This window comes from Anabrus simplex, chromosome 3, assembly GCF_040414725.1.
Source record: "Anabrus simplex isolate iqAnaSimp1 chromosome 3, ASM4041472v1, whole genome shotgun sequence".
Classification (NCBI taxonomy): domain Eukaryota; kingdom Metazoa; phylum Arthropoda; class Insecta; order Orthoptera; family Tettigoniidae; genus Anabrus; species Anabrus simplex.
The window spans coordinates 83,013,080-83,031,343 of record NC_090267.1 but is presented as its reverse complement, the minus strand read 5'-3'; the positions used below and the strand labels follow the sequence as shown (position 1 = coordinate 83,031,343).

Sequence of the window (18,264 nt, the reverse complement as noted above, 5' to 3'; positions counted from 1 at the left end):
AAACCATCTTCAGGGCTGCCGACAGTGGGGTTCGAACCTACCATCTCCTGAATACTGGCCGCACTTAAGCGACTGCAGCTATCGAGCTCGGTAAGTTGGAATTCAAGAGGACAAATTGGGGCAAATATTCATTTATAGGAAGTTGAGTTAGGGATTGGAATAACTTACCAAGGGAGATGTTCAATAAATTTTCAATTTCTTTGAAATCATTTAAGAAAAGGCTAGGAAAACAATAGATAGGGAATCTGCCACCTGGGCGACTGCCCTAAATGCAGATCAGTATTGATTGATTGCCTTCAGATAGGCAAGTATTCTCTAGCCGCAGATGACTCCAGTGACCTGCCTCCACTTTAGCCATGTTGCATTGGTACGAGCATGGGCACTGGGAAGTGTGTCACCATTCCATAGGTGAGGGAGGCAGGATATTTGAACTCGTTAAATAGTCTTGCTTCATCTTCTGAACTAATTTATTAGGAAAAGTGGAAATGCTAGTTTGAATTTCAGACCACCTATGTATAACCTGTAGAAGAACCCACTGAAATTTATCAGCTCACCAGAGCTAGTTTCCCATTGTTAAGGTATTCCAAGCTGGTGTTACAGGAAGTATCAACCACATCAAAATATTAGTTTCTTTTAATATTACAGAATATTCCAAAGAATTCAAGAGGTTTTGAACCTGTGTTATGACAAATTGTTGTTCTTATCTTCCTTTCAACTTCTAACCCACTTGGTGGCCACGACTATTAAGGCCCAAGTCAATAAGCTCATACCGTGCTTAGCCGGTTCAAGTCCCATTGGTAAAAAAAAATGTTACCATCAGAATGTTGGCCAACAGGGTGGGAAAGGTGGTGGTATACAATTTCTAATCACTAGATTATGTACCAACAGCCTGGATTCAATTCCAAACCTCTCTGCAGTGTTCATATGGAATGAGGGCATATGACGCTGTTGATGGTGATTTGTCCATCAGATGGAGGCACCTTGCTGCTATTTAACAGGAGTAGGCTATGTGCTGGCATCGGGTTTCACGCTCTCCCTTCCCACTATCATATATTACGTCATTAATTTCATCTCATTAATTCCTCTGACGAGGTTGATGTCAGGAAGGGCATCCAGTCATGAAAACTTGCTACGAAGACTCATCTCACTTCATACGAGGACCCATAGAGAAATAGAACAAGGGTTGGACGTTCATATATCTTCCTTTTTAACTTCTCCTTTAATGTCAAAACTTGAGATGAAACTTTTGTTGCTGATATGTCATTTTTCTCTATAATTTGTATTGTTTCTTGAAATAATTGAATTTGATCAATCACAAACAGCAGGTACAGCACAAACTGGGGGCCACTAAATTGTTTCTCCAAATCAATGAAAGGTTTTCCCTACAAAAGAAAGTAGGACCACAGTCCAGCAAAAAGTAGCAAGAGGCATTTCAGAGCAGGTTACCAATGACAAAAAGCTGGTGTTTCCTTGTTCCATAAGTTTAGCATATTCCATGCCAGCAAAATCACAAACTGATTTCAGTTCCCTTACAAGAACAGAGTAAATATGAAAAAAGTACACTTTCACTGCAAAACTTTCAATATCATAGGAGACAATCAACAGCTGTTTGCAAACAATTGTGCACAACATGTGCATCGCAACCATTGCCAATTAGTTCTTTATCCAACTTAGAGTGAAGCCTTTTTCCACACTTTATTTTTTCTAAGTTTGTCAACACTGCCAAAGTTCATGTTCATATTGTTGGGACATTGTCCTGCAAACTATACGTTTTTATTACCTTTTCTAACAGTGAATGCTGAAGTTCAGAGGTTTTGCTTGGCAGTGAAGCAAATTCATTTATTTTAGTGCTGATGCTACTACCGGGTAGAGAAAATCTTACTAAGACAGGAAACAGCTTTTCAGATTTTTTTGTTGTATGGTCAGTACTCAAAGAAACACGAGCAAGATTTTAAATCATTCCCAACTCCTCCAGAGACAATGGCACTTACACGTTTCACACAAATGCTTTGCTCTTAATATGCACCACAGAATACTTTGGTTCATACATTTTCTTTTAGATTCACAGTCACTGGTGGTTGTGTGATTATTGTTTTAAGAGGAAGTACAACTAGGCAACCATCCTCTATATAACGCTAATCAGAGGGAAAAAGTGGAAGGGATCCGACACTTCAAAAAAGGAAGGTTTCCGCCAGAGGAGTACAAGGGCCATGAAAGACATGAAAATGAAAGGATCTCTAGGCCTCGGAAACCTAATACCGTTGGGGTCGTAAAAGAACAAGAGTTGACAAAGGGAGGTCAGATAGGATAGATGAAAGTGAGAAGCATGGCAAAAGTAAGTGGAAGCAATGTCAGGACTCCGCTAAAGGCCCTGTGGTCGCGAACCCACACTCCAAAATTCAGAGTCCATCTTACAGGCAGGGAATACCGGGGATGTTATTCTACTGCCCCCACCCACAGGGGTGCACAGTCACTGGAATGGAAGTTTTGCCCATGTTGCACAGCATGATAGGCAAACATACCTTCGCTAGCAAAAATCTTGTCGTCTTGGTCTTGTACATTCACAAAAAATGACGCTACTACACTGATGGAACTACATTTTGAGTTTTCAGCATCTTTGTGGTTTTGGGAATATGTTTTTTTTTAAATTTGTTCGTGGTATCGGCCTCTGGAGATCTTTTGCCACTACTTGCACCAAATGATATGAACCTGCGTGTAATTATAATTGTGGAAGTGTAGAGTGTTGAATGTGAGGAAAGTAATGTTAAGGACGCCACAAACACCCAGTCCCCAGGCCAGGGATATTAATCGTTTACAATTAAAAACCCCTGGCCCAGCCGGCAATCGAACCCGGGGCCGCCGAAAAAGCACAGTATCTCTTTTATAATCAGAAGCAGAAAGTTAGTCAGATGATATTGAAGGATAACAAGTATGCCTGTACAATTGATCCTAACCTTCTTCATCAGGCATTCAGTAAGAAATTCTCTAAAACCACAACACTGCTGTTAGAGAAAATTATCCAGCACCACATTCAAATCTCTCTACTTATGAAGATATGACAGTGAGCTCTGAAGAAGTAATGAATGCTATGACGAAAATGGCAGTAGGTACAGCGCCTGATCCTGACAAGGTTCTTATGAGGGTCGTTAAATGTGCATGAGTAGCCAGTATAATGGCTAAAATACTAACTACAGTGTAACGTTGACAGAGACATGAGTTGCTCAAACAGTTTTAATTCATAAGGGTGGAGATACAAATGATATAGATATAAATTATTGGAGACCAATAATGATATGTTCAATCCTAAGAAGAAACCATTGAAAAGGTATTAGATAAAGATGTCACCTCCTTTAATCCAAATCGAAGAGGTTTTTTACCAAACTTCCTGGAGCACACACTAATACTGCAAAGGCATACGATATCAGTCATAATCATGGAAGCATCCACTTTATCACCAAAATTAATTATAAATTTACAGTCTGGAAACAGCACTAAAACACAGATGATTAAGTGTGTAACAAAACATATTAGTCTTCAGAGGGGCCTTCTTCAGGGTGCACCACTTTCTCCAATAATTTTTAACGTGTGTATCATTTTGTAATTGATGAACTATGTGAAATATCAGTTACGGAGGCCTTTGTATGTACGCTTGTACCTGAAACTGACAATCTCTCCATTATGTGCTAAGCAGATGATACTGCGCTGATAGCAAAAGACCAAGAATCTGTTGAGGAACCGGGAATAAAGGCTATTAAACTGTTTGAAAATATTGGGTTGGAAGTCAATGAATCCAAGTGTTCCGATATTATAATCGATAAAGGAAATCTTAAAGAAATAAATCTCCATATATCAGGGCAAAATAACGATCAAAAGCATTGGTAATTAAGTATTTGGGAGTAGATTTTTCTAAGACAATCACCATAAATCATAGTAAAGTTATTAATAACCTAAAAGATAAACTGGTGGAGAAATTAATAGCCAGTCCACTTCTGAACACAGATAAAAAATTAAGTATACTAAATAATCAAACACGGTCAATACTTGTGTATCCATTACAGAATGCCCCGCTTGATCAGTTGCCAAAAGTATTCCTTAAGGATGTGGACCAGTTGTTAAAAGCGCACTCAAAGAGATTCTTTCACTTTTTATTGATGTTCTGGATGCCATGATTTATTCATCTACAAAACACAAAGGTTTAATGTTAGTTGAGGCCCAGCAGGAAGCATTTATTCTACATCTTAATGTGGTAAACATTCTGGAAAAATCTAACAATGCACATGCACTCTGTGGGAGAAATACTAAGAAAGGAAAAGCTGACTGCTTCCGTAATTTGAACTTTGATGCAGGAAAAGCAACAAACAGCAAAACTATCACGAAAGGTTGAGAAACGAGGAGTTCAAAAAATGGAGTTCCCTACCTAGAAAAGGTAAAGTAATTGCCCTCTTTGCACAGCACCCTCAAGGAAATACCTAAATCGTTTGCAAAAAAGATAGGCCTTTCAACATCAGAATGGAGTGAAAGCATCAAAATGATGGCAGACATAGCTCCAGTAAGAAGTTTGCATGAGAGAAGCCAGGAGAACAACCACTGCAGATGTGCCTACAGTGAGACTGAAACTTCGGGACATGTTCTTGACTACTGTCAATTTGGCTCCTTGCTTATAAATACTTGCCATCACCCTTGCGGCCTTATTGCAAAAGCATTTTGTGATAATGGATGGGAGGTATGTGAGAAGTAAACTGCTTAACTGAAAATGGTAGCACAAGGAGAGTAGATATTCTAGCCATCGATAAACAGGGAGATCGTTCTGTAATATTGGATCCAACAGTAAGGCTAGAATCAGGCGAACAGCCACACGATGTGCACTCCAAGGAACAGGCAATTTACATTCTGGAATCCAAATATATCATGGAGAAATACCATGTAAACTTTCGTCACCATGTATGGATTGTTGCAGGTAGCAGGTAGGGATTCTCTTCAGAGGCAGCTCTGCCCAGGGAGTGGCACACATGCCTTTGCGAGTCCCAGAGCACATTGACCCGGTGTAAAATATATAGTAAGGGCCCCAGCTCAGGTTTATGAGCAAAACCCTCAATGGAATCTACAACAGAGAAAATGGACTTTGGAATGGCGGAGATTGCAGAAGAGACAGCCCAGTACTTGGGGAATAGTATGAATACACTATTTGTCAGCAGCGTTTGTTTCCCATGTTAGGGGCAAACTGAATAATTGCCTTTGGAGTGGCGACCACATCGTAACAATGGCCTAAAATGAGTGGTGGTAATTATTAGCCTTGGAAATGATTAAGGCATACCCTGTTAAAAGTGATGCACAGTTCTTGTGCTGGGGGAGCTGTGAAAAGTTGGCAACCAACGGTTAATATTATGAAGGTGAGAATAATAAATGTTGTGACCCTGATAGGAAAATCAGAGGAGTTGACTGATTTTATGGAGAAAGAGAATGTTGCAATGATGGGACTGAGTGAAGTCAAGTGGAGGGGAAAGGGAGTGAAGAGGATGAGTAGAGGGTACAACCTATACTGAAGTGGAGGAGGTAAGGCAAAGAATGGAGTAGGAGTGATTGTTAACAAAATCCTGGATGTAAATGTGGATTGGGTAGAATGTGTTAGTGATAGAATAAACAGAGTACGACTGAGGACGGAAGAAAGAGTGAAAGACTTCATCCAAGTTTATGCACCCCAAACTGGAAACAGTGAGGAAAATACAGAGGAATTCTTTGAAACACTCGAAGTAATCTCCGATGTGGAAATGATGGTCTTGAGAGAGCTCAATGTGCATGTTGGAAATGACAGAATTGGTAAAGAAGAAGTCATTTATCAATTTGGATATGGTGAAAGAAACAGCGAGGGACATAAGTTGATTTTTTGCGAGAGAAATGGAATGATTGTGGGTAACACTTGGTTTAGAAAGAAGAATGGTAGAAATATCACTAGATATGGCTGGGGTGAAAGAAGGACAAAAACAGTTACTGATTATTTTTTGGTTGAGAAAATAAACTGTAAACAGTTAATGGATGTAACAGCACTACCAGCTGAGGCATTTGATGGAGACCACGTAGTGGTAGAAAAATTGAAAATAGGTCAAATTGTGAGAGTAAAAGTAATAAGACATAAGAAAATAAAAGAACTCGGGAGACATTTCAGGAGGAATTAAATCAGCACTTCCCTATATCAGAAATACAAAATGTAGAAGAAGAATGGACCAAATTTAAAAATTATTTGTAAGCTGTGCAGAGAAAATTTGTGGCAGAACTTATGCGAGAGTTAAGGAAAAGAAGGCACCTTGGTGGAATAAAAAGCGAATGAAGTTGTTAAACAAGAAAGTAAGGCAAGAATGGATTAGAGATAGAAAGTGTCAGGAAATTCAAATAAAATGTAAAAAAATGGTAAATGACATACATACGTACATAATCATTATAGACTGTTATGCCTTTCAGCGTTCAGTCTGCAAGCCTCTGTGAATTTACTAAATGTCGCAACAATCCTCAATTTACAACTAGTGTTGTGGCCTCATTTAGTTCTATACCTCTTATCTTTAAATCATTAGAAACCGAGTCTAACCATCGACGTCTTGGTCTGCCTCTACTTCTCTTACCCTCCATAGCAGAGTCCATTATTCTCCTAGGTAACCTATCCTCCTCCATTCGCCTCACATGACTCCACCACCGAAGCCGGTTTATGCGTACAGCTTCATCCATAGAGTTCATTCCTAAATTAGCCTTTATCTCCTCATTCTGAGTACCCTTCAGCCATTGTTCCCACCTGTCTGTACCAGCAATCATTCTTGCTACTTTCATGTCTATTACTTCTAACTTATGAATAAGATATCCTGAGTCCACCCAGCTTTTGCTCCCGTAAAGCAAAGTTGGTCTGAAAACAGACCAATGTAAAGATAGTTTCGTCTGGGAGCTGACTTCCTTCTTACAGAATACTGTTGATCGCAACTGCGAGCTCACTGCATTAGCTTTACAACACCTTGTTTATATCTCACTTACTATATTATCATCCTGGGAGAACACACAACCTGAATACTTGAAATTATCGACCTGTTCTAACTTTGTATCACCAATATAACATTCAATTCTGTTGAATTTCTTACCTACTGACATCAATTTAGTCTTCGAGAGGCTAATTTTCATACCATACTCATTGCACCTATTTTCAAGTTCCAGGATATTACACTGCAGGCTTTCGGCACAATCTGCCATTAAGACCAAGTCGTCAGCATAGGCCAGACTGATTTCTACATTTCCACCTAAATGAATCCCTCCCAGCCATTTTATACCTTTCAGCAGATGATCCATGTAAACTACGAACAACAAAGGTGAAAGATTACAGCCTTATCTGACCCCTGTAAATATGCTGAACCAAGAACTCATTCTACCATCAATTCTCACTGAAGCCCAATTGTCAACATAAATGCCTTTGATTGCTTTTAACAATCTACCTTTAATTCCATAGTCCCCCAGTATGGCGAAAATCTTTTCCCTTGGTACCCTGTCATATGCTTTCTCTAGATCTATGAAACAAACACAACTGCCTATTCCTCTCGTAGCATTTTTCAATTACCTGGCGCATACTGAAAATCTGATCCTGACAGCCTCTCTGTGGTCTGAAACCACACTGGTTTTCATCCAACTTCCTCTCAATGACTGAACGCACCCTCCCAAGATGCCAGCTAATACTTTGCCTGGTACACTAATCAATGAGATACCTCGAAAGTTGTTGCAATCCTTCCTGTTCCCTTGCTTATAGATAGGTGCAATTACTGCTTTTGCCCAATCTGAAGGTATCTTACCAACACTCCACACTAGTTTTACTACTCTATGAAGCCATTTCATCCCTGCCTTCCCACTATACTTCACCATTTCAGGTCTAATTTCATCTATTCCTGCTGCCTTATGACAGTGGAGTTTATTTACTATCCTTTCCACTTCCTCAAGCATAATTTCACCAACATCAATTTCCTCCTCCTCATGAGCTTGGCTGTTTGCAACACCACCATGATGATTTCCTTTTACATTGAGAAGATGTTCAAAATATTCCCTCCACCTCTCCAGTGATTCCCTGGGATCTATTATGACTTCACCTGAATTACTCAAAACACTGTTCATTTCCTTTTTCCCTCCCTTCATAAGATTATTTATTACTGTCCAGAAAGGTTTCCCTGCTGCTTGACCTAGCCTTTCCAGGTTATTACCAAAATCTTCCCATGACTTCTTTTTGGATTCAACCACTATTTGTTTCGCTCTGTTTCTTTCATCTACGTACGAATCTCTGTCTGCCTCGGCCCTTGTTTGGAGCCATTTCTGATAAGCCTTCTTTTTACGTTTACAGGCTGCTCTCACTTCATCATTCCACCAAGATGTTCGCCTTTTCCCATCTTTACACACAGTTGTTCCTAGGCATTCCCTTGCTGTTTCTACTACAGCATCCCTGTATGCCATCCATTCACTTTCTATATCCTGAACCTGCTTACTGTCTACTGTTCGAAACTTCTCGCTAATCATATCCATGTACTTCTGTCTAATTTCCTCATCCTGGAGCTTTTCTACCCTTATTTGTTTGCAGACAGATTTCACTTTCTCTACCCTAGGCCTAGAGATACTTAGTTCACTACAGATCAGATAGTGGTCTGTATCATCGAAAAAACCGCGAAAAACTCGTACATTCCTAACAGATTTCCTGAATTTGAAGTCTGTTAAGATATAGTCTATTATGGACCTGGTACCCCTAGCCTCCCATGTGTAGCGGTGAATAGCCTTATGCTTGAAGAATGTATTCGTAACAGCTAAACCCATACTAGCACAGAAGACCAGCAAACGCTTCCCATTCCCATTAGCTTCCATATCTTCCCCACATTTACCAATCACCCTTTCGTATCCTTCAGTTCTATTTCCAACTCTCGCTTTGAAATCGCCCATTAGCACTATTCTATCCTTGCTGTTAACCCTGACCACAATGTCACTCAATGCTTCATAAAACTTGTCAACTTCATCCTCATCTGCACCCTCACATGGTGAATACACAGACACAATTCTTGTCCTAATTCCTCCCACTGACAAATCTACCCCCATCATTCGCTCATTTACGTGCCTAACCGAAACTATGTTGCGTGAAATGGTATTCCTGATAAAGAGCCCTACCCCAGACTCTGTCCTTCCCTTTCTAACACCCGTCAAGTACAATTTATAATCTCCTATCTCTTCCTCCTTATCTCCCCTTACCCGAATATCACTTACTCCTAGCACATCCAGATGCATCCTCTTTGCTGACTCAGCCAGTTCTACCTTCTTTCGTCCATAAGCCCCATTAATATTGATAGCTCCCCATCGAATTCCATTTCGTTCGCCAAGTTGTTTCCAAGGAGTCCCTCGCCTGTCAAATGGGAGCGGGACTCCATTACTCCCATAGGTCCGAGGCTTGCTTAAAGTGTTCTGAGCTCGGTAAATTCATGAAGCAGGATGCTGCCCTACTTGCACATAGTCCAAGTGAGGATCTCTCCTCTAACTTGTTATGGACCACCGGTGAATTGTATAGTCCTAGCCGCCTGAGCACAAGGAGGGCCACGACTCAGAATATGTCCGAGATGCCCACTCCCATTCCATAGCAACTGGTATCCCGACTCTCAGGACCACTTACTAGGCCACTCAGCCGTTGCCCATGGTTCACGAACTAGGACGTGACTACAGTAACCCACAAACAGAAACAACTTAATTAAAACAGAATGGCATATTTCGTACTTGAAAGAATATCATCAGATTCTGTCAAATCACACCCATATATTTAGAAATACTTATATTTATTCCTATTTAAATACTTAGGAACTTGTAGTCTGGAACTTACCTTAGTTTGTTGTCCATCTCTTCTCCAGCATTCACTGCAAGGTTTTTGAAAAACCATTGGCGTGGGTCCAAACGGCTGTAGTCCGTTGACCTACTTCCACCATGTTACGCTCCTCCCCTTGGCTAGGTCAATAACATGCTGTGTTTTATTTTTATGCTTTTCTCAGTATTACCATTGTTCTTGTTATTAATATTTTCCTCGCATCACAATTTTTTTCGCAAACTATGCAAGGGTTCTTAATGAGCATCCAATGGGCTGCCTATTATACCGGTAATTTAAGTTATTTCATTTTTGCAAAACAAACTAGTAGATATTGTAAAACAAGCAGTTAAGTATTGATTGAGATTACAAACAGGAGGAGATGAAATTCTTGGCACAGCATATCAGCATCAAATGAAACACCAAAATGAGGGTAACTGGATGGATAGGGTAAAGAAGCTACTACAAGACAAGGGACTGGGGTGCTACTGGAAAATAAATTTATCAAGGGATGACAGAAGATTGTGTAAGAAAGTAGTCTGAAGAGTGAAAGATAGAAAGACAAATAATGACAATGTAACAGCAAGAGAACACTAATAGAATTTTGCAAAAATAAGTAAAAATATGACAATAAGGATGCAAATGTTAACAAAATGGGAAATAAGAGGAATAATTTGGTTGTTATAATAATTTTGTGTGGCTATTTCTAGCCGAGTGCAGCCCTTGTAAGGCAAACCCTCCGATGAGGGTGGGCAGCACCTGCCATGTGTAGGTAACTGCATGTTATTGTGGTGGAGGATAGTGTTGTGTGTGGTGTGTGAGTTGCAGGGATGTTGGGGACAGCACAAAAACCCAGCCCCCGGCCCACTGGAATTAACCAGTGAAGGTTAAAATCCCCGACCCGGCCGGGAATCGAACCCGGGACCCCTGAACCGAAGGCCAGTACGCTGACCATCCAGCCAACGAGTCGGACATTTGGTTGTTGATGGGAGTATACAAAACTAAAGCTTTAAGAAAAAAATTAATGAAAAGTATTTTATGCAATCCATGCACATATGGAAGTGGTAAAAGACTGAAAAGAAACAAGAAAAATCAGAGAGAAATATACAGATGGGAAAGAGATAGTTAAAACCGAAAATAACCAAAACGAAGAACAGCAAAATTATGTGACATCAGATGAAAATGGGTAAAAAATTCTAAAGAAGGTGAAAACAGAGAAAATTACATGTAGTTAATGAAGAGCTATCCTGGACTAGACAACTTAGTTCAAGTCCAGGAAATACCTCAGAAGGCTAAGGGGGTCCAACATTCATGGAATAGGTACTGTATCAGTAAATTAATACTTTAATCATGTTTTGTGACAGTTTGTTAATTGGAATATATTTGGTATTTTCCAATACTAACAAAACTAGTTGCATGTGATTGTGATGGGCGGATGCTCTTTCTCCCAGTCGGTGGTCATCCGTGACTGGAGTGGGGGTGAAGAGGGAAGAAGGGGATTCTGTTCATTGTCTTCATTCATTCATATAGAAAAATATGCACGAGGAGGTATCCTGGACTTGTAACTTTGTTGAAGTCTGGAAAATACCACAGAAGGCTAAGGTTGTCCAGCTTTTAAGATAAGTCTAAAATTACCTACTTAAACATTTTTGTAACATTTCACTATTTGGAATATCTTTGGTATTTTGTAGCACTAACAAGAACTAACTCTGTTAATAGTTATGATTACAATAAACGAATACTCTCTCCCCAGTCAGTAGTCATCCATGACTGGGGGAGAAGAGTACTTATTCATTCAAAGGAAATCTGACTATTTACAGAATAAAATCTCAATAATCTGTATAACCACAATAATGGAAGTCAAAGCCATTAGACAGGAAATTAGGGAAAAGGTAACAGTAGAACTGAAATTAAATTATTCTTTTTCCTGAACATTGTATTTATAATGCAACAGCAACAAATGTCATACTCAGGAAGGTTTCAATAAACTTCAACAGAAAAAAATCTAAGTTATAAAAACTGAAATAATACCAGTATATTAACAAAATAATATATACATTGTATGTTTATACATTCTTCAGAATACTGAAAACATAAAAGAATAAACTCTCTCAAAATAGTAGAGAATGAAACTGACCTACAATTTCAAGAATAATACGAATTCAATATATTTAAATAAAATACGAGGTAAAAATCTAAACACTTCACAGCATTTCATAGCCTACTCAAAAAATATCTGCACATCACCTTAAAAAATAAAACTTTCTTACAACAGTAGTTTTAACAACAATTTCTTTTCTCCACAATAATATTACAAAGACATGTGAAGTGTGCAAGACCACAGAGCATGTAGTGCCAAGTAAGAGCTATAGAGGAGGAGAATATTAAATTATGTAAAAACTATTATAATGCTATTTCCTTAATGCAGATTGTTCCCCCAGCAGGCCATTTGCTGCCTATTTTGAAACAGTGCATAAATGAATATTTTATGGATGAAACTTATATGAATAAATAACTTTGATGACAAACTTTACAAGTTGAAGTTGTATGGATATGCAAACAAAACATCATGCTTCTGGATCAGACAAGAGCGATTATGTACTGGAAAAACTTGGCTAAGGTATGAAACACAAAAACCACACCGAATATGTGGTTCTTGCATTGCAGTGGTATAACAAAAACTAACTCCATGTAATAGTTACGTTTACAATAAACGAATACTCTCTCCCCAGTCGGTGGTCATCCATGACTGGGGGAGAAGAGTACTTGTTTATTCAAAAGAAATCTGACTATTTACAGACTCTAGCTGTACAAGGACATGTACCCTTGAACAAACACAAAGTTTTGCATGAATAATGTTTGTTTCTGGAATGTAATGTAATAAGCAATGAACTTATTGCCTACAGCACAGAGGACACACCAGTGGCCCTATATGGAACTGGATGCTGGCCTACAACATCAAAACATGAACAGACACTTCATCCAATGCAAATGAAGCTGTGAAGGTCTAATGCCTTGATTTGACAACAGCAGGCAAGGAGCAATGATGTGTGGAATGAATTCAAGGTTGCCTGAATCACACAAGAATTGTGCATACAACTGTATGGGCGTGTACTTTACTGCAGTGATATCTCAGGCGCAAAGACTGTCCTTCGACTGAATTAGAAAGATCACTGGCCTTGAGGATGATCACAAACACATTGACTGAGCACTGTGAGGGGAAGACATGCACCTTGCAAAAATCAACCCATGAGTGGCAATTCATCATCTGAAGTGGAGAAAATAATGCACAAATGCAGATCCTACAAAAGCAGAAAGGAATACGACGAATGTTTACGATATATTTGACTGGCTACAGCTCAACAAAATTTGTAAGTAGCTTTACATTGCACACAGATAGGTCTTACGGCAACAGACCTACAACATCAAAACGTGAAAAGACACTTCATCCAATGGAAATGAAGCTGTGAAGGTCCAATGCTTTGACTTGACAACAACAGGCAAGGAGCAATGATTTGTGGAATGAATTCAAGGTTGACAAGGTGTGTGTCTTTCTGAAGAAATGGACAATGAAGGCAACAGTTATCCTGATATTTTGAAAGATTTTATTACATGCTTTACAATAACATTTTAGCAAAAAGTAAGGTCAGTACACAATGATATGTAAGAAATTGTAAATAATATGAAGGTAATCCCAAAAATAAGGTCTCCTATTTTTTATAAATAAAGAACTCTGTTCGTGTGGCTGCTGGTCACAATATTGTGCAGAGTGTTTCCCGTGCTCGCATATAAACATGCGCATGCTGCGCTGAGGCACTCAGGCTTGGCCTGGCAGCCGTTGAGAATGGAGCTCCCGTTGGATGTTACTGCAAAATTGCGAAGTGCGCGCAGTTATTAGGTTTTTGAACGGAAAAGGTACTGAACCGATTGAAATCCATCGCCAATTGACAGAAGTGTATGGTGAGTTGTGCATGGATGTCAAAAACGTTCGTAAGTGGTGTAAAGTGTTTGCAGCTGGTCAGACTGAAATTCACGACGAACGGAGAAAGGAAAGGGAGACCGTCAATTTCCGTCGAGACAGTCGTGAAGGTTGAGCAAATCCTGTGTGAAGATCGGCGGATTACCCTGGGTGATCTCTGCACTTTGGTTCCTGAGGTTTCCCAAAGCGTCGCTCACAACTTCCTGAACAGCATGGCGGCGAGCTGGTACGACATGCGCATGCAAAAACTGTCACAGCGTCTACAAAAATGCATCAACTGAAATGGTGATTACGTAGAAAAATAGCTAAATGTTCAAGCTGTAAAATGATGTAAACCATTGTAGAAATGAACAGGTCTATGTATTTATAAAAAAAAATGAGACCTTATTTTTGGGATTATCTTCGTAACTGGAGTATGAAGGGGTAAACAACTGCTTCTAGAGCTAACTTGTTTAAAGTAAAAATTAAAATAAAGTGTTGTGATGAGTCTGTAAATCAATTAATTTTGCTACCCACAAAACTAAGGTTTCATGGACTGTCTGAAAATTTGTATCACTCTCTTCACTATTTTCATCTAAAAGAAAAAAAATCTGTGACATGAAGATGTGTACATTATCTTCCATACATTTCCCACCTCTTGAAAGTGTGCATTCAGGCCTGCTGGATGGAACATACAATTCACTGCAGAAAAATGTATTGGATAACACTTATGAATACAGAATTGCATTACACTGAATTGCACTCTACCATGACTAAAGTGACCTTTATTTGGATTTAAAACAATAACATGCGGAAGATTAAACAGTTGAAAACAATTATGAATGACAAGACACAGATTAAGGGAATGTCAGAAAAAAATATTCCCAGTATTTTTATTAGGGGTATAAGTGAGAGCATTAAACATATTCAGTTGTTTCGTTTATAACATCATTTTTTGAAGTAGTAAATCCAGAAATATTCTTCATGCTACATATTATTACAATAACTACAAAACATGTTTTTCTTTTTTGTTAGAAACATAGTGAATTAGGTCAACAATATCCTTCTCGCAAAATAATAATAATAATAATAATAATAATAATAATAATAATAATAATAATAATAATAAATAACCACCATTAGAAATAAACCCTAATGGAAGACTTATCCAAAATGAACCATTGAATTTCTTCTGGATAGGAAACATTTTCTAGATTTTAAGAATGAAAATGTTCATAGCCATGCACATCACATATAATTGGGATGCCTTTAAATATTAAGGGGGTGTTTATTGAAAGCTCCAAAAGCTTGTAATTTTTTAAAATTATAAAGCCACTTAAACTCAACTTCGAACAAAACTGCTCTACATCTTTAACATTCTGATTTAACTTGGTCTAATCTCATTATAGGTAATGTTTGAAAGAAGCTTGAAACTTAAAAAAATGTATCAAAAATTATCTGTAAATGATGTACAATAATACCTGCGATCTATGTGACAACATAATTACAAATTTTATTTTGGATTTAAATATCACTGAATACCTATGTTCCCTCCTAACCTGGATGATGAAAGAAGGCAAAGCAAATTACAGACACATAGTAAGATACACAATTATCAAACAAGACAGCACTGAGAACCCTGCACAAGTCCAAGTCTTTGTCTCAGGTTTTGGAACATTAAGAATGGCAAGTTCGTGCACTAGAAGGGAGTGTTACAACTAAGCACTTAACTCACAAATCTGTTAAGCAAGCACTGTTGCACTGGATCACACGAAGCAGGACAGGTATCGGGGTAAATTAAATAGATGGCTAAATACCACCGAAATTATCACAATAGTAGGATGGGGAGAGAAAACTTCCATTTAAACACGATTAAGATCACAACTGTTACACCCTTGTGCTAAAAGGGCACTATACTTAAATTCCTTGTGATTTTCCTTACAGAGCATGAAGAGAATGGCTGTCATTTAAATTCTCCCAACATATCTGTTTCCGATACAAAAAGTGAAAACAAATATTGTAAAATTATTTTTACATATTTGTGTTCACCCAGATAAAAAGTCTTTGGTATGAGTGAAAAGATCATGTGGAAGTGGGATATCTTTAGGCTCGTATGCAATAGCATTTCAAAAAACATGTCGTTAAATTTCAATGGTGAGTCAGACACAAACATCCTTCTCACCTACAAAGAATCTTCTGGTTTAACAGTTAGGCTTGTATGCTTTACAATGAAGTTTTATTACACAAAGTACTTGAAGAAGCTGTGGAGGATTACAAAAATTTTATGGCATAAAATTACATTTAATGTAGCTTTACATTTCTTCTATTGAAGTAATTCATCTATAAATGAACATAAGTATACAACTGAACTTTATTACTGTTACAAAGATACTAGCAGCTTTTAATAGGGTGATGAACAGTGCACTAAAATACCAGCCTTGTCTCTATTCAAAACAAGTTTCAAGGTATCAATAAGAAATGGAGAGCAGCATCTTAGCAATGGGTAGTGGGGTTTGTCTAGTCTGATTTCTAAAACCTCTACTCTCAATACAAATCAGTCATTCACTCAGTTAAAAACACAATCTATCACATCAAAGAGGATCAGGGATGTGTGAAAGAGCCTTTAGTTTATTTTATTCACTTCATGTCAAAGACTATCACAGACATGCTATACATTCCTCGTGACATTGCCCTTTTGGAAGTCAAGTGACTAGGGCTCTAGTTATTATAGTGAAGGATTGATAAAACAATAACAAAATGAGGTAAATCAGATTTTTTACCCACGTACAAAATCTCCCATTGCTGAACACAAGATAATATGAAGTTTAAACTAACTACTATGTTCCTACTCTTTTATTCATACATTCTATCATAGTGTAATACAAATGTTAAGTACTAGGCATGCAATGCCTTATGATATTTTCAATCATACCAAAGTGATTCATAACAGGGACTCTCTAAGAGGCTGGGTCAATGTTGATACCTCATGATTGCTGCATCAGTGACTATCCTTTGCTGAGTGATGAATAACTCGGGAAGACCAAATTAAATTAACAAACTACACTTGGTATGGTTAGTCTGCAAAGCAGTTACTTTGGTATAAACACAGATAGTTATAACTTTTAGCAACTTTATGAGTCTAAGGAAGGTGAATAAGAGCTTCACACAATACTGAATATAAGATAAAAATTCAAAACTGGTAAGTTGTAGCACTTCATTTCAGGTACCTGTAAGTCTGCAAGCCACTACTCCACATCTGTCTACCTCTTACCAATCACAGACTAACATTATTCATGATATGTGTTAGCATGTTTCTGATCTGATCATGAGGTTTTTAACCCAGCCTTGGAGCTAACAACTCACTATTAGGGGACAAGAAGGTATTTTGAGCAGGCAGCACATAACTACACAGAAAAAGTTAGGCTGGCAGTCCTCAGTTGTGTTCAGGTGGACATCGAGTCTGTACTATACGAGCCTTGGGCTGCGGAGGGCCAGTCGATTCCTCACAAACGTGCACGACGATACCCGGCTGACTGCCAGATGGTGGGTGGAGCTCATGGGTCTCCCCTGAAATTAACAAGGAGTTAACTAGCAAATATATACCAAAAATCACTTGAACCAACATTTTATTTCTCACACAACATGTAGGATGTGACTGAGTCTGGCATTACTTTCATTTGACTATGCTTCCTTAAGTCAACTTTTCAGGGTGCCCATTAGTAACCTAAATCTGTTTTCTCTGCATTTTCCCTGGGATATTCTTGTTTTCCCTGCATTCAATTTAGTGGGACATGATACATAAGAGTGACATTCGAGTACGTTTATCATACACTGGAATCATCATCTTGAAACATATTTTGCACGAACACTTACAATGTCATAAAAAAACTTGAAATAAATGTATAAGTCAAACAAGTTACACCTTATCATAAAATGCCAATCTGTGAAGTGGTTTATCAGTAATCCCAACGTAAACAGCCACTACAAGAAACAATAACAACCAACGAAAATGAATTACATTACTCACAGCATGCCATAAGTCAATCGCTCTTCAAATGTTCATGTTCATTAGGGACCTTATTCTTGAAATTGGCATGAGTGAACATGTCAATTTCTAAACACACTCGTAACAGAAACATATGGGCTACCTTTTCTATTCACTCTCCTTCACTACCACGTGCACCCACTCTATGTCTCTACTTCTCTCTCTCAAAGTACTACTTGCTGCGTATGAGTCACATCGCGTCTACATATCAGTCTTGCTCGATCATTCTGTAAGGGTTCAGTCTTAGATCGAAAGCTTAATTTTGACGTGACAAGTAATTTCCCTGTGTTTTCCATATATATTTTTTCCTCTGTGTTTTCCCTGTTTTTCCAGAAAACAGGTACCCTGCCTTTGCTATATCTTGAGATGGACAGTATTAGAGTTTCTGAAGGCTATCATGGTATTAACTTTCAGTAC

General features: G+C 38.4%; 1 protein-coding gene across 1 annotated transcript in view; it reads right to left on the bottom strand.

The window, feature by feature from the left end:
• Positions 1 to 11,854: 11,854 nt before the first annotated feature.
• sra (RRM_RCAN_like domain containing protein Sra) overlaps positions 11,855 to 18,264 on the bottom strand; it is a 147,538-nt gene continuing 141,128 nt past the window's right edge. The window contains exon 5 of the mRNA XM_067142604.2: positions 11,855 to 17,369. Coding sequence (XP_066998705.1) covers positions 17,236 to 17,369 — 134 coding nt within the window. The 3' untranslated portion in view covers positions 11,855 to 17,235. The remainder of the gene's footprint in view (positions 17,370 to 18,264) is intronic.